Consider the following 21,203-nt stretch of genomic DNA (forward strand, 5'->3'; position numbering starts at 1 on the left):
TGACTGGTGCTGCTGGGGAAATATGCTTCCAAGCTCACTCAACATGGCTGTTGGGGGGGCTCAGTCTCCCACACGTGACCTTTTTTTTTTTTTTTTAAAAGACTACCTCCTGGGGCGCCTGGGTGGCACAGCGGTTAAGCGTCTGCCTTCGGCTCAGGGCGTGATCCTGGCGTTATGGGATCGAGCCCCACATCAGGCTCCTCTGTTATGAGCCTGCTTCTTCCTCTCCCACTCCCCCTGCTTGGGTTCCCTCTCTCGCTGGCTGTCTCTATCTCTGTCAAAAAAATAAATAAAATCTTTAAAAAAAAAATAAAAAAAAAATAAAAGACTACCTCCTCACATGGAGACTGGCATCAGCAAAGAGAGAGTAAGATGGGCATCTAACATGGATGCCACCGTCCTTATAACCCAGTCTTGGAAGTGACATCCCTTCTGTCACATTTCTATTTGTTAGAATTTAGTCAAAATGCCCAGCACAAGCTCAAGGGAGGGAGATTATGTAAGAGCATGAATATCAAGAGGATGGGATCAGTGGGGGCCATCTCAGTGGCTGCCTACTATAAACATATCCACAGAAAAGCACACTAGGAGTATAAGCCTTCATCAATCATCACTATATGAACACAACTGTGTAACTGTCCTATAGACCAGGATACAGAGCATTAGCAGCACTTCAAAAGGCTCTTCTATCTTTCCAATCAATCTCCACTCCCTTCCCAAAGACGACCACTATCCAGTCTTCTGATAGTGTAGATGTTTTACCTTTTACTGAATTTTACAAAAATGAAATCACCCTGTAGTACTCATGTCCAGTTTCCTTCAAGCATGTTTGTGAGATTTAACCACATTTTTTTGTACATTGCCATAGTTCATTGATTTATAATACCATATAGTATTCCACTGAATTAACCTCTCACAGTGTATTTATTCTGTTGATGGATACTGCTTTCCTTTTTTAAGCTATGAACAGTGCTATGAACATTCTTTTATGTGCCTTTTGTTTTCCATATGTATGTATATACATTTCTGCTGAGTAAATACACCTATACCTAGGATTGAATTACTGGGCCTCAGGGTGTAAGTGCAATCAACTTTAGTAAATTCTTGTAGTTTTCCAAAGTGGTTGTATCAATTTTTATTCCCACAAGAATATATAAAGGCTCTATATCCTTTCAGGCACTGGGGTAGATGTATACTAGAATGTCATGGTGGTTTTAATTGATATTTCCTTGGTGACTAATGAGGTGAGTACCTTTATATTCTTGGCCATTTAAATATCTTTTGAAGTATGTGTTCAGGTTTTAAAATCAATTTTCTGTTATCTCTTTCTTACACATTTGTACAAGTTCTGTATATAACTGATAGACCTTTTTTCTTGGTGTTGTGTTTTGTACTGCAAATATCTTCCAGTCTGTGTCTTGCTATTTCTCTTAATGGTGAATCTGATGAACAAAAGTCTTGAATTTTAATGTATTCAAATATATTTATCTTTTCCTTTATAGTTACTACATTCTATTTAAGAAATCTTTGCCTGCCTCAAGGTCATGAAGGTATTCTATCATATCTTGAAGAAATGCAACTCTTTTACCTTTACATTAAGATCTATAATTCCCTAGATTTTCATTTTTTTGCTTATGGTGGCAAGTAGGGGTCAATATTAATTTTTTTCCCATATGGATATCCAGCTAATTATATATTTATTGAAAAGACTATCCTTTCTCTACTGCCTTATCACTATTATCATAAATGAATGACTTTATGTCTGGGTCTATTGCTGAACTATTGTGTCCCACCAGTCTGTTTTACCTTGCAGTAATTCTAAGTTGTTTTAATTATTGTAACTTTGTAATACGTCTTAATATCTAGTAGTGTAAGTCATCCAACATTTTTTTTTCTCTCTGATTTTAATATTGGTATTTTGCATTCCACTTAAAAATTTAAAATCAGCTTTATCAGTTCATACACATACACACCCTATACTGGGCTTTAATTGGAATTTCACTGAATATACAGATCACAGTCTGGGGAGAGTTGGTATCTCTAAACTGTAGAGTCTTCCAACCATGAACATGGTATACTCTTCTACTTATTTAGGTCTTCATTAGTTTTTCCCAATAATGGTTTTATAGCTTCCTGTGTAGAGTTCTCGTATACCTTTCATTACTTTATTCATAGACATCTGATGTTTTTTGATGCCACCATAAATGATATTTCTGTTTTCCTTTTAATTTTTTATTTTGACATAATTTCTGACTGAAAAAAGTTGAAAGAATAGTATAAAGAATTCCCATATATCCTTCACCTAGAGTCCCCAAATGTTAACATTTTACCATATTTACTTTATCTTTTTCTCTCTTTAAATATACATTTTTTTCCTGAACTGGTTAATAAGTTGCAGACTTCATTCACCTTTATCCCTATACTTCAGTGGATTATTTCTGAAAAACAAGAAAATTCTCTTACATAAATCATAAATAATCAGAACCGGGAAATATTGGCACAGATAGTGATCTGTCCAATTACTGACAGTGTTAACTTTGATCCCTTTTTCTTTTTAAAATTAATTATTTTTTTAAAAGATTTTATTTTAAAGTAATTTCTTTACCCAATGTGGGGCTTGAACCCACGACCCTGAGATCAAGAGTTGCATACTCTGCCAACTGAGCCAGCCAGGCACCCCTTAACTTTGATCCCTTGATTAAGGAAGGTCTGTCAAGTTTCTCCACTGTAAAACTATTTTATCCTTTGTAATTAATAAATATTTTATGGGGAGACATTTCGAGACTACATAAATATCCTGTTATTCCTCAAACTTTTACCCACTAGTTTTAGTGTCCAAATGAAATCAATATTTGTATATTGACCTTGTATTTAGTGAACATGCTGAATTTATTTACTAATCCTAATAGTTTCCCTAGATTCTTTTGGATTTTCTACATACAATCATGCCATATAGTTTTATTTCTTCCTTTCCAACCATTTGTTTTTCTTGCCTTACTGTACTAACTAGGACATATACTGTTAAACGGCTGGGGAAAAAAATAAGCATCCATGTATTGTCCCTGATCTCAGAGAAAAGGATTTCAGTGCTTCAACACTTAGTATGATTTTGCTATAACATTTTATAGAAATCTTTGTCATATTAGTGAAGTCCTCTTCTATTACACATTTTCTAATGGTTGTTTCCTCCTCTCCCATCATGAGTAGGCTTTTAATTTTATCATGTGGCTTTTCTGTGTCTATTAAGATTGTCCTATGAATTTTTCTCCTTTATTCTGTTAACATCATGAATCATACTGATCGATTTTAAAATAGTAATCCTGTTTCACATTCCTGAACTAAAACCCGTCTTGGTTATGATGTATTCTTTTTTTTTTTTTTTTTTTTTTTTTAAGAGAGAGTGTGTGCAAGTTGGGGGGAAGGCAGTGGGGGAGAGAGAGAGGGAGAATCCCAAGCAGGCTCCACACCCAACATGGGGCCAATCTCATGACCCTGAGATCATGAACCAAGCTGAAACTAAGAGTTGGATGCTTAATTGAATGAGTCACCCAAGCACCCCACTCTCTTTTTTGATATATCGCTAGATTCAATTTGGTAAGATTTGTTTAAGAATTTTGCATTCATAGTCATGAGATATATTGATTTATAATTGACTTTTCTTGTAACATCCTTGTCAGATTTTGGGATCAAGGGTATGTTATCTTCATTAAAGGAGTTGGGAAATGTTATTCTTTTTCTATTCTGTGGAAAAGTTTATGTGGATTGATGTTTCTTCTTCCTTAAATGTATGGTAGCATTCATCAGTGAAGCCTTCCGAGCCTGGTGTTTCTTTGTTTAAAGTCCTTAATTACAAATTCACTTTAATATATATAGTACTATTTATATTTACTATTTCCTCTTTTGTCAGTTTTGGTAAGTTGTATTTTTCTAGGAATTTGTCCATTCATCTAAATTGTCAAATTTATTAGCAAAAAGTTGTCCATATTATCCTCTTACCTCCTTAATGCCTGTAAGATCTATAATGATGTCCCATACTATGTTTTGCCTTGCTAATTGTTGGTGAGAATGTGGCAGCTGAAAGCCAACTGAATTATGTTTGATTTTACAGAATGAATGACAAAATGACGTCCCAGATTCTCATGTAAAAGGCAAAGAGAAGTAGTCCTTACATATTAGAAATTTCCCTAAGACTAATGCAAGATTTTTCCTTATATTTAGAGATACTTTTCCTGTCTGGATATGCAACTGTTTTTCTTTTTCTTTTCTTTCTTTTCAAATAAATAGCCCTAGGTGCTAGAGGTTTGGTGTTCTAGTCCTGTTCTAGTTCTGACCCGGACCAGCCCAAAGACCCCCCATATGAACCTCCAATGCCTCATATATAAAGTGGGGTGATAGATTAGATGAAATTTGTGTTTCTTTAAAGTAAACTCTACTCCTAACATGAAGCTTGAATTCACGACCCTGAGATCAAGTTGCATTCTCTACCAACTGAGCCAGCCAGGTGCCCTGCAACTGGTCATTTTTAAAGAGTGTTTAATGCGTAAAAGGCTGTTTGCTGGGGCCAACTCAGTGCACCAACACTTGAGAGTATAAGACTAATTATATTTGTTATGCAATTATATTTGTATAAGACTAATTATATTTGTTATACAATTCAAAGTATTTTCACATACATTATCTCATTTGTTCTTTTCTATATTGCCCTTCAAAATAAACAAGGGAAGAGTTTTGATCTATGTGAACAGGCTCCTTCAGGCCTTTACAGCTTAAGCATGCTGATTCCTTAGGCCTGGCAAACTCATGTTCATTCTTGATATTATTTACAACATCATCTACTTTATAAACCTTCTATTGTTTCCCCTGCAAGCAGAATTAGGCTTTTTTTTATTATCTGTTCTCCTACAACATTTTTTATATAACTACTCAGAACACTCTATCTTGTTGGTCAAGAATTACTGTTGTATCTCTTTTCCCCCCATAGATTTTGACTTTGGGAGCAGATACTGCATCTCACTCACTTCTGAATCATCAAATGCTTGATACAAAGCAGGCTAAATGCTTGTTGAATAAATTATACATTGTATTGCTGATAAGAAAAAAAGGCTTTTTATCTCCCTGTGTAAAAGCCTACATAATCTGAACCCTTGCTATTTCTCTGACCTCATTATCATATTCTCTCAAGTTCACTCTCCTTTAGCCACAGCAGTCTCCTTGCTGTTCCTTGAATATGCCAAATACACCTTTACATCAAGGTCTTTGCACTTGCTGGTTCTTTGTCTGAAATATTCTTTCCTTATTGTCTCAATTCCTTTAGGTTTTGGCTCCAATGTCACCTTATTATGGCGGTCTTCCCCAGGTACCCTATAAAAAATAACAATGCTTCCCTCCTACACCAGCATTCTATCCTTATCTCTTATTATTTTTTCCTATGGCATTTATCACTTGACAGATATATATTACTCCTACGTTTTTAGTTTTCTGTCTTCTCCCACTAGAATATAAACTTCATGAAGGCAGGGACTTAATGTTAAGTTGCTGTATCTCCAGCATCTGGAACAGTACGTGGCACATACTAGGATTAAGCAAATATTTGCTGAATGAATGTAATACATTTAAAACAATGTTAATAGATCTGAGAAATGACAACAGTGGCAACTTGGCTTCTAGATGATTTAGCCTTTTGACTCCTACCCAAATATACTCATACAGAGTGAATACTAGTATATTAAAAAGATTACTGTTCTAAGAATGAGAATGCATTCAGCCTTTCAATAAATAACTGTTTCGGATACCTTATTAGATACTTGGGGTAAGTTTGATCCTAGGAGCTCAAAATTAGAAGACATGGATTTTTGTTTTGTTTTGTTTTTGTTTTTGTTTTGCACAGGGGCCATGCTAATCTTGTTTGTATTATTCCAATTTGGGTATATATGCTACTGAATTGAGCACAGAAGACATGAGTTTCAATCCCAGTTCCATCACAGCAACCAATCCAATGACTACAGCTAGCGCATGTTTAATTTTACCAAGCTCCCCCCACCCACCCACCCATATCCTCCACTACAAACTAAAAATACCTTACACAATTCTACCCAAGAATTGTGAAAGTCATGAGGTAATATATAAATACACTTTATAAATTATAAAGCCTTATACAAATGTAAAAGAATCAAGTATCTCTAAAATGTACTTGAGAAATATTTAGGAAATGAAGTGTAGAAAAGTTGTGAGAAAAGTTCCAAAGGTCCCAGTTTAAGCAAATTAAAATAATTATAGTTAATAATCATAAATATAAAAATACAAAATATAAATTTAGATTTATTGTTTCCTTAGTCTGACAATTCTCATTGACATCAGAAGATATAATAATTGACTACCAGATGTAAAAACTTGTTCATAATCTGTAATTTATAGGCTATGGGCATTAATAGATGGATTGTAGCCATACTTACCCTATAGGTAAAAACTGATGCAGAATAAGATCAAGCTTTTTCTGTTCTTGCCAGAAATGTCTGAAGACCAAAGGTATCCACGGAATGATAGCTGTGGGACGAATTATGAAGGCAAGTGCCACCAGGGACGAGTACTTGACACTATATCCAAGGAAAATGTATTGTCAAGACAACTAGGAAATAAGTTTAGAAGTTATCTACTATTTATGCTGTGATATAACGTATTTTAAAAACGAGAGCATTTTCCTTTTGGTATAAATAGCTATGTGAACTTGGGTACGTTACACTTTTTGACTCTTAATTTTTCTTCTCCATAAAAAGAGGTAATATCTAAGGTCTTTTTCAGCTCTAATATCCCAATTCTAGTACTTGAAATTAAGAAGTTATTCTATGTCTTAATGTTGTTCTTGTTTTGCCAAAAGGTATACTAACTTTTAGCCATACAACTCTGCCAATTGCTTTCCTGATGGAAAAATTATCAAATCTCTCCTAAGGAGATGAAAGTCACACAAAACCATTCTCTAAGAAAAAAGAATAAATGCATTTAAGGAAATATTAGGATTATTTAGACAATGTTGGGCTTCCGAGTACATACAATTTTGTTTTGAAAATAAGCTGCTAATTTTATCCAAATGAAAGATCTGTATGTATAATCGATAAAAAGCCTACCATACAAACCTCTAAGATCATGGATAGAAATGTGGATTTTTACTGTTAGGACTTCTCACAATAAATGGCTAAAGAAAACTGTAATAATTTAATCATGAGGACTACAGACAGTGGATTATCACATGGAAATAGTGTTAGCCATGCTAAAAATTGAAAGCAAACAAAATAAAACTTTATGGTACCATTATATATCTATTAACCAATAAAGAGCTATAGAGAAATTTCTAATAAATAGTTAAACAAAACAATAAAGAGCTATAGAGAAATTTCTAATGTTAGTGAGGATGTAAGAGAAGGGATTTCAAATTCAAATGCTTACAGAGACCAGATAGGTAATAAAAATGAGTGATGTAGACCGTGGGGAGGCTCTGATTTGATATTGTCATGAAGGAATCTTGGGCCAAAATGTTGCCGGGCCTCTCATTTTTTCAAGAGAAACAAGAAACCCAGATTTTATGTAAGATCTCCCAATTTTAAAACTTTGCCAAGTAGTTTCTTCAAAAAACAAAACCAAACCCCTTATGCTGGTGAAAATAAAACATACTCATAGGTTGGTTTGATTTGCATGCATCCTAATTGCCACTTCTGCTATAGTCAAACTACTGAGAGCACCCAAGTATATACTTCCAGTCCTAAACTCATTCCAAACTTTCAGACTTGGATTTCTTATTCTTTTCTGAGTATTTCTACATAGATCTTTACTGGCACTCAAAATCAGAGGATCTGAAATAAGCCCAAACCTTCCCTGAACCTGTTCAGCGTCTATTATTTAATAGCATCACTCAGTTTCTCAGTCTTAAGATTTTAGAGTCCCTTAAATAGCAGCATCTTACCCCACATGTCCACCTTGTTTCCTTCCCATTCCCACCATTTTACATTAAGTCCTGTCACTTGTTAGAATATTTTCATAGTTGCTGTCTTCTTTTTTTTGTATTGCCCCCAAATATTCCTTTATCATTGTCATCAACAACACTTACTGAGCACTTACTAAGAGGCCCTGCGCTACACACTTCTTATAGATTCTCATTTAATTCTAACAGGAGATGTTTTATTGTTACCATTTTACAGAAATCAGTGCTTAGACAGTCTCAGTCCCTCCTTAAAGAAATCTTTCATTTATAAAACTTGGATTTTTAAAGGAGTTTGCAAAATGTCATATATTCTAAGGCCAGGAATAGTACCTGTCATGCTTATCAGGGGGAAAATGCTTTTCCAATGGTCGCCTGTGCTACGTGACCCTCTCTTTCTGACTGAACACAGGCAGCCAATCTAAGTCTGGCCAGTGTGAAACTATGTCCAAATAGGGATAATGACATTTAACAGACCTAATCAGTTTTTCTCAAATTGAATGCTACATACAGAAATTTGGACAATTGGCAGTGAGGACAGAAATGGAGACTAGCTAAGACTTAAAATTAGACAACTAAAATGGATTCACAGACTGAGCTATAAAGGTACAACAGAACAGACTTTTCCTCAAAACTGCCATAATTCATTCATTTCATTTATGTGGCTGAGATAGTCTATAATTTTCTTCCAGGCCTGGCCACAAGGTGCCTCTTTTCCTTATTTTTACTTTCAGCCTTATAATAAAGCTCTCATCATAGGTAAACTTAAGTGAATGCCTATTCTTGCAGTCAGTAGTCTAACGCAGAAATGATCTTATTTTATTTGATTCTCCCCACAACCTTTTAATATAGGAAGAATGGATAGTAGCTTCTTAACTAGACCAAATTCCGGCTTTCTCCCCTTCATTATATCCTAAATATTGGTACTGCAAGAGAATTCTTTCTAAATCAGATTTGATCATGTCATGCTTTCAAAGCCTTCAATCGTTCCTTACAACCTACAGAATAAAGTCCAAAATCTGGAGAAGGGCCAAGTCCCATTCCAGCCTCATCCCTTACTCTTCTCTTCTCCCATGTTCCAACCACATGTGTGGTAGGATGGACAACCTGCCCACAATAAAATGAAGCCCTTTTACAGCTCTGTGTTTTTGCTCATGTTGGTTGTTCCATTTGCTTGGTATTTGCTTCCCCAGTTTATATAAGCCCAAATCCAGTCCATATATTTTCTTTACTTTTTAAAGCTGAAGTATAGTCGATATACAGTATTGTTATTAGTTGCAAGTATAAAACATAGTGATTTGACATTTATATACATTATAAAATGCTCACCACAAAAAGGGTAGTTATCATGTTACCATACAGAGTTATTACATTACTGACTATATTCCCAATGCTATACTTATCATGATTTATTTATTTTATAAATGGAAGTTTGTACCTCATAAACCCCTTCGTCTGTTTTGCCCATCCAATCCATCTGGCAACCATCAGTTTGTTCCCTGTATTTGTGAGTCTGTTTCTGTTAAGTTTATTTATTCATCGGTTTGTTTTTTAGGTTCCACTTTTAAGTGAAATTATATGGTATTTATCTTTCTCTGACTTATCGCACTAATATCCTCTAGGTCCATCCATGTTGTTCAAATGTCAAAATTTCATGCTTTTTATGGCCAAGTAGTGGTCCATTGTATGTGTGTGTCCATTTGCCAAACCTTCTTTATCTGTTCACTTATCGATGGATACTTAGGTTGCTTCCATGTCTTCCCTATTGTAAATAATGCTGCAGTAAACATAGGAGTGCATATTAGTGTTTGCATTTTCTTTTTTTTTAAGATTTTATTTATTCATTTGTCAGAGGGAGAGTGTGCACGAACACAAATGGGGTAGTGGCAGGCAGAAGGAGAAGCAGGCTCCCCGCTGAGCAAGGAGCCCAATGTGGGACTTGATCCCAGGACCTGGGATCATGACCTGACCCAAAGGCAGATGCTTAACCGATTGAGCCACCCAGGTGTCCCAGTGTTCTCATTTTCTTTGGATAAATACCCAGACATGGAATTACTGGATGATACATATGGCATTTCCATTTTTAATTTCTGTAGGAACTTCCATACTGTTATTCATAGTAGCTGCACCAATTTACATTCCTACCAATAGTGCATGAGGGTTCCTTTTTCTCCACATCCAAGCCAATACTTGCCATTTTTTGCCTGTTTGGTGATAGCCATTCTGACAGGTGTGATGTGGTATCTCATTATGGTTGATTTGTGTTTCCCTGATGATTAGAGATGTTGAGCATCTTTTCATGTGTCTATTGGCCATCCGTAAGTCTTCTTTGGAAAAATGTCTACTTAAGTCTTCCGCCAATTTTTTAATTTGATTTTTTTTTAAATTGTATGAGTTCTTTACAGATTTTGGATATTAACCCCTTTCTGGATATATCCTTTGCAAATATCTTTTCCCGTTCAAGAGTTTGCCTTTACATTTTGTTGATGGTTTTCTTTGCTCTGCTGTTCATATAGTCCCAACAGTTTATTTTTGCTTTTGTTGCCTTTGCCTGGGGAGACAGATCTAAAAAAATGTTGCTAAAACTGACATCCAAGAGTTTACCACTTGTTTTCTTTTAGGAGTTTTATGGTTTCTGGTCTTAACATTTAGGTTTTTATTTTAAGTTTATTTTTTCTATATGGGTTGAAAGTCAAGTTTTAGTCTTTTCCACGTAACTATCCAGTTTACCCAACAACATTTATTAAAAAGACTGTGTTTTCCCCATTGTATATTCTTGCCTAGCTTTGTCACAGATCAATTGACCATAGAAGTGTGGGTTTGGGGCACCTGGGTAGCTCAGTTAAACATTTGCCTTCGGCTCAGGTTATGATCTCAGGGTTCTGGGACTGAGCCCCACTTTGGGCTCCCTGCTCAGTGGGGAGTCTGCTTCTTCCTCTGTCCGTCCTTCGTGCTCATGTTCACACTCTCTCTCTCTCAAATAAATAAATAAAGTCTTAAAAAAAAAAAAGAAGTATGGGTTTACTTTTGGGCTCTATATTGTTCCACTGATCTATGTATTTTAGTGCCAGTACCATACTTTTTTGATTACTATAGCTTTGTAGTATAATTTGAAATCTGGGAGTGTGATATTTCCTGCTTTGTTCTTTCTCAAGATTGTTTTGGCTATTCAGGTTTTTTTGTTTGTTTTGGTTTGGTTCCATACAAATTTTAGGATTTGTTTTACTTCTGAGAAAAATGCTGTTGGTACATTGATAGAGATTGCACTGAATCTGCAGATTGCTTTGGGTAATATGGACATTTTAACAATAGCTTTCCATTTACTTTTGTCATCTTCAATTTCTTTCATGAATGTCTTATAGTTTTTAAGAGTACAGGTCTTTCACTTCCTCCATTAAATTTATTCCTACATATATTTTTAAATGCAATTATAAATGGGATAGTTTTCCTAATTTCTCTGCTAGTTAGTAGTGTATAGAAACAGGACAGATTTCTGTATATTAATTTTGTATCCTGTAACTTTACTGAATTTATTAGTTCTAAGTTGGTTTTTTTTTTTTTTAAAGATTTTATTTATTTATTTGACAGAGAGACAGAGACAGGGAACAAGTCAGGGGGGCGGAGAGGGAGAAGCAGGCTTCCTGCTGAGCAGGGAGCCCGATGCTGGGCGATCCCAGGACTCTGGGATTATGACCTGAGCTGAAGGCAGACGCTTAATGACTAAGCCACCCAGACGCCCCTAGTTCTAAGTTTTTTTGGTGGAGTATTTACAGTTTTCAATATGTAGTATGTTAGCTGCAATAGTGAGTTTTACCTCTTCCTTATCAATGTGGATGCTTTTTTTTTCTCATTTGATTACTGTGGCTAGGACTTCCAGGGCTATGTGGAATACTAGTGGCGAGAGTGGGCATCCTTGTCTTATTCCTGACCTTAGATGAAAAGCTTCAAGCTTTTCACCACTGAATATGGTTATTAGCTCCGGGTTTGTCATATATGGCCTTTACCCTCTTTACCCACTTTACCCACTTTTTTGAGTTTTTATCATAAATGGATGTTGAATTTCGTCAAATGCTTTTTCTGCATCTGTTGAGATGATCATATGATTTTTAACTTTATTTTATCATGTTGACTTGCACATAATGATCCTTCCATCTCTGGAATAAATTCCATTTGATTGTGATCAATGATACCTTCAATATACTGTTGAGTTCAGTTTGCTAATATTTTGTTGAAGGTTTTTGAATCTATGCTCATTAGAAATACTGGCCTGTAATGTTGTTGTTGTTGGGTTTTTTTGTTTGTTTTTATGGTGGCAGAAGAGTTAAGCCAGGGCATTTTATTCCCCCAGCTCTCTCCTTGCTATGGCTAAAGGCTGGCTGTGCATGTGCCCTGTTGGGGCCCTCTGTTAAGTTACAGCTTTATATGGATTCTCATAACAACTGCCTCTGCTTGGGGCCATGGGGTAGCAGGAGACTTCCTCCTGTGACTAGCCCTGGGGTACTATGGTTATTCCCTTATTGGCTTTTCTAAACATTGCCTAAACTTTTATACATAAGTCCTTTTATTGAACTACCCTTCATTACCTAGTTAGCATGTATCTGTTTCCTACTATAATAAATGTATCAACTGACAATGTGTTTTTAATAAGCTTCATGAACATATGGGGGTCCACCAGACATTACAATATGTTGATATTTAAGATTTTTCACGTTTTGTACATAATTATTAACAGTAATATATCTCACCTGTTCACAGACTTTGAACCTTCCAAAGGATAGTAGAAAAGAGCAATTATAGTGAGAACAGTTTCCATGGTGTTTGTAAGAGTTCTGGTACAGCAATACCATGTGAACCAAGAGCATAACTGGCAAAAAAACTAAGAACAATTATAAGCAAACATATATGGAGTGGGAAATGGAAAAGCTCAGTATTATCTTCTTCTATGGAAAACAGCAAGTCTACCTACTGCAAAAATCACATCAAAACATAAACAATATTGAAAACGGGCATGCCCAAACACTGTTTTTAAGAAGTTACATTACACACAGGTCTATGATAATACTAGATATGTAGGTGTTAAAGTTAACAAGTGTATACTTTCAGGTAAATTGACTAAAATAAATAAACCAGTTTTTGGAAGAACCTGCAAACAGAAGCATCAAGTCTACGAAGCAAATGTCTTAAACTTGTTAGCTGGTGCAAGGATGTTAAACATGTGGTATTAGATTCCTAGCTCTTCAAATACAGCCTTTAAAAAATGTTCCAAATTTTTGTGGGTTTTTTTTTTTTTAAACTAGAAGAACCTAGTACTACTACTTTGGAGGAAGGATTTCAAAGGCATTACACTTTTGCCATTTTAGGTTGAGCCTTCAGTGTATGTAAGCACAAGATAGACTGATTTTATCCTTGAATCCATTGACAAGGACTCAATCGCTAAACCATTCTGTCTTTTTACTGCAAATAAACACACTATCTGCAGAAATATCTTATTAATAATTGGCAAATTCCAGAAACTTATTGATAAGTTGGTCACTTGAGATTTGGAACATATTTTTCAGTAGAAACAGTATTAAAAAGGTAGTAAGATTTCTAAGCTAGCTTGTGTAAGTTTATTTAAGAAAGAGACAAGGGAGGTTAAACACAGTACTAAAGAATCCAATCACTCTTCAGGATATGGTTTCAATGAGAAAATCCATTCAAGATTTGAATGTTATGAGGAATCTATCACCCCACTGTGAAATAAGCCAGTCTGACAAAGAACAGTTTTCTACATCACATTTTCTCCCTTCCAGAGTCTAACTATTTCAAACAATCTAGCTAGAGGTGAAAGAATGCTTCAGTGAAAACCCACTTCTTAGGCTTAGTCTCAGGTCGCTAGATAGTGAACAAAGGTTGTCAACAGTGGAGGTGGTTTGTGAGGCAGGCAATTATTAGAACTATTCCTACTGAATTTTATAGAAAGTGAGGCAAGGACTCTGACAGATTTGAGATGAGTGAAGGTGCTTCCAAAGGCTTTTCCTAGGGTTCAGCCTCTCAAAGATTCTGAGGGCATCATTGGCTTCAATCACCCAGGGTGCAATCAGAAGGAGAGATATGGCATGCACCACTTGCATTTTCCTGTTCTTCATTATCATGGTACCTTTATAAAATTGTACAAATTATCTTCTGATGCTGTTTTGAGAACTGATATTTTTCCATGTGCCTCATGCTGTTAGGAATGAAGTAAGTGACTAGTTTCTAAAGTGTTTAGGACTTACCACCCATCTTGCCATTTGCTGATTTTCTAGTTGCTTCATTAATGAGTAGAGTCTGATGTCTGCTATAGCAGACAGAAGTGCTTGGGCAAGTCTAGGAATCCAAATCTTCAATAGTTAAAAAAAAATATATTAAAAAACATGTACCGGTTCATATGGAATTATCATTAAGAAACCAACAAAGTGATCCAATTATCAATTGAAGGATATTCTTAGTACAAAAATAGACAATGTCTTATTCGATTCTTCTGCAAAAATTCCTGTTTTTCTACAAAAATTACATTAATTTTTCAGGGAAATGCCCAAGGTAGTTTTATCATTCTCATTCTTTCTCTCTGTAATTTATATATTACAACACTACTACTTTTAACGTAGATAGCCAACAAAAGAGTTCACTGTGTTAAGGTTCTATTTTAGAAGCACATTTAGTGATTTTCGTTAGCGTAACAATAGGGTAAATTTTTATGAGGTGCTTAACAGTAATGTGTGATAGGTATCATATCAAGTACTTTATATATTTCAGCTCACGCAGTCCTAACAATCCCTGTGAGATAGGTACTGCTTTATAAGTGAGGAAACTGAGGTAAAGAGATGTTAAATAATTTTCTCAAGGCTGCACAGCTACTTAGTGTGGAAACCAGAATTCAAATCCAGGTCTTCCTGATTCTAAAGCCTGTGCTCTTAACTATTAAGTTACATTGCTTCCCCATCCCGCAATACAGATAATAAAATTAATTACTTTTTTTTCCATAACAGGACAAGTATGCTACAATTACAGAAACATAGTAATCAAATGACATTAAAAAGCAAATTTAAGAGTAAAACTAAAGAGTAAATGTATTATAACTTAATTAGTAATTCTAATGCTACACAATGACATCTTTGAGAGTTTAAAAAAAAATGTGTCACAGTTATCATTAACAAAATAACACACCGATAGAGCACAATTTAATCTAGATTTGTTCAAAAGACGTGTTTCTAAAAATATGTTTAAATTTGTATCTTTGTTGGATCAATATTAACTTTACAGTATAATTAGAGTGGCTTTACTTTCAGGTGTCAGTGCCTTCTAACACTTTAGCTTTATGTCCCTCCTCTTTGTCAGCAATCTGTAAATAAATGTTTAAGTCTTAAAGGTATGCTATACTTCATAATTTCACTTAAACTCTGCCCTGTAAAATATAGCAAAAGGCATCTATGTACATACCTTCTCTTTACTCTGCATAGAGATCTCTATGCTTCATTCTTACCTCTCAGGCCTGAAAGTAGTTTATGTGAGAAGTCAGTTTGGCTACAAACTTAATATAAGCCAACAGTATGAGCAAGCCACTAAAACTAAAAGAATCCTTATGCATTGACAGAAGTATATATAGCATTTGTAGGATTAATGGTTCTACTACATTCTGAACTAGTTATCCTACCTTTCAACATTATATTCAATTTGGAGACCTACATTTTAAGACAGATATTAATAAATTGTAAGATGTCTAAAGGATATCATCTGATTATGATATTTAGAAATGGAGAGGTTTATCTGGATAAATAAAACTTTCTGAAGGCTTGTCTTGTAGAAATCTTGACTTTAAAAGAAGGTAGATTTGGGGCGCCTGGGTGGCTCAGTTGTTTAAGTGTTTGCCTTTGGCTCAGGTCATGATCCCAGGGTCCTAGGAGAGAGGCCCACGTCGGGCTCCCGGCTAAGCAGGGAGTCTGCTTCTCCATCTCCCCGCTTCTCGTGCTTGCTCAGTCTCTCTCTGTCTCAAATAAATAAATAAAATCTTTAAAAAAAATAAAAATAAAAGAAGGTAGATTTTGGCTCAACACAAAAATAAGTGGAGATGCAAACTCCCAGTTATTAGGAGTCTCTCCAGACTTTTAAGATACAATAATTTTCTAGGTTTATAGTAAGGACCTGAGAAGAATTAAATAATAGTTGCATATGACTCTTGGAAATAAAAAGTTGAGGGGTGGGGCAAAGAGAAGGAACATGCAAGGCGGGGTAAACCTTGAGTATGATACTGTGTTGGAAGTTTACCATTCTCCTGTTCTTTAAGCTCTTGATTCCTCCATTAAGCTCCAGAGGCCAAATGCCCGTGCACGTCTTCTGACTATTGAAAGCCCCCATGGTGGTGCCCTATTCAGGCCTCCCTTCTATATCCCTTTCTTCTCATGTGTTCTAAGCCAGTGCTGTCCAGTAGAGATATAACACGATCCAGGTACGTAATTTAAAATTTTATAGTAGCCAAATTAAAAAGTAAAAAAAATCCCAGACAGGTAAAATTAATTTTAGTTATTCTGTTTAACCCAATATATCTAAAATATTATCATTTCATCAAAATAAAAAATTACAGAAACATTTTACATTTTTATTTTGTACTAGGTTTTTGACATCCAGTATGAATTTTACACTAATAGCACTTCTCAATGTGGACTAGCCACATTTCAAATATTCAATAGACACATGTGGCTAGTGGCTACCATATTAGATGGTGCAATTCTAATTCTATATACACACTTTATACAGTTAAGGGAGAAGCTATCTGGTAAGAGCACAAGGCTGTGAATAAGCAGACCTAGGATCTAGTTTTAGCTTTGCTTTTAACATGCTGTGACCTTGGTCTATTTATTTCACTTCTCTGACCCCTTCTAGTTTCAAAATTATGTAATCTATGTTTAAAATAATCAGTATGACAGTATGAATGATAACATCTTCATGTTTCTCCACCTGGTCAAGTTCCCAATAGGACAGAGGTGTTTTGGGGGGGGGGCAGTAGGGTGGGGATAGGGACTAGAGGAGGCTTACTTTAAATCACAAAATGGCCAGGTGGGTCAGCTACAGGTTGAGGGAAGTGGACAGGTCCTGGAGGAATAGGAAGTTTCCTATCTTGAAGATTCCTTCATTCATAATATAGCCTACTTCTTAGGATATAAGATATCCTTGATGACATTGTGTCTATTTGCCTGTGGTTCCAGACTTTATAGTTAACCTACATAATCTAGAAGCCCTGACAGGAGAAGGGAATTCACAGCCCCTTACTTCCACACGTGTCAATGGGAGAAACTCTGCTACTGCTCTAAATTCTCCTTCCCTATGATCCTTCCATGTGTCTTTCCAGGCTCCAAGAAACCCTTAGGATTTGGACTGCCTTTGGAATTCTGGGCCAGTTCCCTAACAGAAAATGGGAAAGGCCCAAACTCCTGAGTCTAATCTGAGGACAGCTTTTAAAGGATCTTGAGAGTGAGTTTAGAGAAACTTTGGCACCATTAGTTCTTTTGTACCCTCTCTTGGCAACTGACCCCAGAAGTTCAAGATCTAGGAATTACAACCCTACTTACTATTGCTGCCTAATTTACTACATACATAGTACAATGATTATGCATATCATTAAATTCTTGTCAAATTAATTTTCTCTAAGATTTAATTTCAACATTAAATCTTGACTAGGTTTATATGTAGTCTTCATAAGCTCATATAACATGGTCTTCTGCTCACAAGTTAAAAAAACAAGATACAACACTGCTCTCATGTGATTCTTTCACGAAAGAAGAATACTTCTAAAGTCCAAATGTAGTCATTCTGAAAGTCTGAATATCTTAACAGGATTCCTTGAAGTAGGACACTTTCATGCTAAGTTTTGGGTTTTAGCACATAATGAGGGGTTACACATCACAGGATGTCTTTGGAACTGTGGGCTTCCCAGATATAGTCAGAGTTTAGCAACAGTATCTTTTTAAAAACAAACTCTGTGATACCAATAATGTCATTTAATTAATATACATTAGCCTTTTAAAAAGGATGGAATAAGTCGACTTTTAATAACTATTTTGATTACTTTTATTTAAACTTACCAGCAGCTGAACACTGTCTTTTCCCAAAAGATGCAGAATCTTGTAAATGCTTGCAAAGATTAAGGGATACGTGTAACCCCTCAATCTTTCTGTCCATTCCCAGGTCAAATAACCATAATTAGTAATATTAAGGATTAATGTTAAATAGCACTGAAACAAAATCTATTTTAATTTCTGTGCATAAAAAATTTCTATTTTTTTGACAAAGAAGCTTAAAAATACAGCATTTTATACTGGTTATTTGAATTAAAAATGCAATTGGCCAGTTAAACTCATAACTTCTTCAAGAAGGGAATGTGTTTTGTACTTGATCTATATCCTCCATGGTACTGAGCGCTATGGGAGTATCTTCTGGTTAAAGGCTGAGTCAAGTATATTAACATCAAAGAACGATAGAAGAAATAGTAGTGTAAAATAATGGTATACTTTGATAAGTTAAAATTACTTAGAGAATATATGGAAAATTGATTGAAAATATATGACAGAAGCTGTTACAATTCCTAAGATGAATATACATTTCTAGTCTGGAGAAGAAACTACAAAGGATATTTGAAAACCATGTGATGGGCAACTTCAAGAGACTGCCAATATTCATCTGGAACAAAACTTGTTTGGACTAAAAAACAGTTACATACTCGTAATGCTGTGGTAAACAAGACCAGATAAATGTTTTCACCAAGAAGATCTGAAAAACAAAACAAAACAGGTGATTGTGGCACAAAAGTCAGGCAAGTTCCACTTGCAGAACTAAAACCCGCTGCCCTGGTTGACGCCTTGCTCAGACTTTGTGAAGGCACACGGGAGAGCTCTGGCCCGGTCACACTACTCTCAAAGCAGACTTGGGCTGACGGTTATACAAGGGCTGGAGCCTCACCATTGGGAAGTCATCGCTCCTTTCATTTAACCAATCTTTCTTGCAAGTAATTGCATAAGGAGAATAGTTTAAGATAACACTGAAAATGAGATTGGGTTAACTAAGCCCTTAGGCTAATTAGGTGATATCCTATATGGGCAGCTAATGAAAGAAATCAGCTAACAAATTACTAACTTAGGTGCAACTCTTCTATATATGTCAAACAGTGACATATCAAATGGTCTGCTACATGTTTTTATTTTATTTTTTTAATTTTTTTTTAAAGATTTTATTTATTTGACAGAGAAAGAGACAGCCAGGGAGAGAAGGAACACAAGCAGGGGGAGTGGGAGAGGAAGAAGCAGGCTCATATCGGAGGAGCCTGATGTAGGGCTCGATTCCATAACGCCGGGATCATGCCCTGAGCTGAAGGCAGACGCCTAACCGCTGTGCCACCCAGGCGCCCTCTGCTACATGTTTTTAAATAGTCCTTATTGGGGGCGCCTGGGTAGCGCAGTCGTTAAGCATCTGCCTTCAGCTCAGGGCATGATCCTGGCATTACAGGATCGAGCCCCATATCAGGCTCCTCCGCTGGAAGCCTGCTGCTTCCTCTCCCACTCCCCCTGCTTGTGTTCCCTCTCTGGCTGGCTGTCTCTCTGTCAAATAAATAAATAAAATCTTTAAAAATAAATAAATAGTCCTTATTGATGCTTACTCTATGCAAGGCACTGAGTTCATTCCTTAACGTGCCTTATCTCATTTAATCCTCCAAATCATGCTAAACGGTAGCATGATTTACATATGAGGAAATTAAGACTAAGAAGTTAAACTGCCTTGTCCAGAGACAAGGTTGTAAATGACTAAACAGGATTCAAAGCCAGGTCTATCTGCTGCCTCGAAAGCCCTGCTCTTTGCCACAGTTGGACAGCTGGAAGGCTGAATACAGAGTACTTTATTTTTTAATGTTAATTTAGTTGTCAACATTTAAAAATCCGACTTTATATTGAAGTCTGTATTGCAGCATTTCAAAACTAAGTTCTGACAACAGAGCTCAACTGGCAACAACTGACTGGTTCTTTAACAGAAGGTGCTTTAATTTATCCAGACCTGCCTGTTTGGCCTCCTGAGTATTTGTGTTTGCACTCTAATCCATTTTGAGTCTTTTGCTATAGTTCTAGGTTCCTGCCACTCTCCTTCCTTATTCTCCAGGAACACATTTAAATATTTTTCGACAATTGGTACATTCAACACGACACACATGCCCCATCTCAACTTTAACCTTTCAGAAGCACTTAAAGAAACACCCCGACTGAACTGTATCTGCTGAAAGAAAACCTTGTGAAAAAACCCTTTTACTAAAGTTCAACTATATGTCTGTGATAAATATGGTAATTTACCGTCCTTACTAACCTTTATCCTGAGGGATCCAACTCCTAACAAAGGAAGGGTTGGGGAAAAGAGCGAGAGAACTCTGGCCCAGATACCTCTCCCCTTCCCCGTCACAATCCTCCCTCATTTAGCAAAATGATTCTCCCCTTTCTTGGTCTCAGCTTTCCAGAGGGAAACGGCCTTCTTTTCATGTCGCTTACACAATGCTCCGCACATATAAGGCGCACAATAAATATTTATTGAATGAATGAGAAGTCCATCTTTATACTAAATACCCCCTCTGACACATCGAAAGCCCACTTGCTGGGGTGATTTTGCTCCTGTCAACATCATCACACCGGACCAAAGAGAAGGCGGGGGTGGGAGACAGACCTGGTCCAACCCCAGGAATCAGTACCCCCGTAGCTGCGAAACCTCAGGTAACTCCAGTCCGGGTGTCCCCTTTCTAAAATGCGGATGGCTACGTCATGTCAAGTCGCTCCGCACGGCCGCGGCAGAATTAACTGATGCAGAATAAAGTGCCATGTAAGCGGCAGTAATGGAGAATCCGGTCTCGAGTGCACCACGATTTCTTGGCAACCCCGCCCAGCAGATGGAGCCCTAGCTCAGGGTCCGCGGCTTCCCGCCACCGCCTGGGAGCTCGGCACCCGAAACCCCAACGCCCTCCCCTCCCGCCCCACTCACCTCCGCGGCGCTCGGTGCTCTTCCAGGGGCTGAGGTACAAAGTTGACTTTCTCTTTCGCAGCTTCATCTTCTCATGGGAGCGGTTCTGGGCACCGCGGAAAAATAGGCGGCTATCGTCGCCCTCTTGCTTCATCCTGTACCTACTTAGAGGTCTGCTGAGGATCCCCTGGCCCTTCAGTCCCCGCGATAAGGGAGACGAATTGGAGGA

The 21,203-nt window shown here is 36.6% G+C and overlaps 1 protein-coding gene and 1 non-coding gene across 3 annotated transcripts in view; both read right to left on the bottom strand.

Moving 5' to 3' along the window:
* PIGB (phosphatidylinositol glycan anchor biosynthesis class B) overlaps nucleotides 1–21,162 on the bottom strand; it is a 33,720-nt gene extending 12,558 nt beyond the window's left edge. The window contains exons 1-6 of one of the 2 annotated variants that reach the window (XM_011229556.3): nucleotides 20,996–21,162; nucleotides 18,619–18,754; nucleotides 18,070–18,187; nucleotides 14,227–14,331; nucleotides 12,715–12,845; nucleotides 6,453–6,593 (exon numbers count right to left, since the gene is read on the bottom strand). In XM_011229556.3, coding sequence (XP_011227858.2) covers nucleotides 6,453–6,593; nucleotides 12,715–12,845; nucleotides 14,227–14,331; nucleotides 18,070–18,187; nucleotides 18,619–18,754; nucleotides 20,996–21,128 — 764 coding nt within the window. In that variant the 5' untranslated portion in view covers nucleotides 21,129–21,162. The remainder of the gene's footprint in view (nucleotides 1–6,452; nucleotides 6,594–12,714; nucleotides 12,846–14,226; nucleotides 14,332–18,069; nucleotides 18,188–18,618; nucleotides 18,755–20,995) is intronic. The other variant, XM_034660949.1, reaches the window with a different exon arrangement.
* Nucleotides 5,843–5,949, bottom strand: LOC117802495. The gene has a single exon (XR_004625874.1). It is a non-coding gene; the product is annotated as a U6 spliceosomal RNA (small nuclear RNA).
* Nucleotides 21,163–21,203: the final 41 nt, after the last annotated feature.

Source organism: Ailuropoda melanoleuca, chromosome 5 (assembly GCF_002007445.2).
Source record: "Ailuropoda melanoleuca isolate Jingjing chromosome 5, ASM200744v2, whole genome shotgun sequence".
Taxonomy (NCBI): Eukaryota; Metazoa; Chordata; class Mammalia; order Carnivora; family Ursidae; genus Ailuropoda; species Ailuropoda melanoleuca.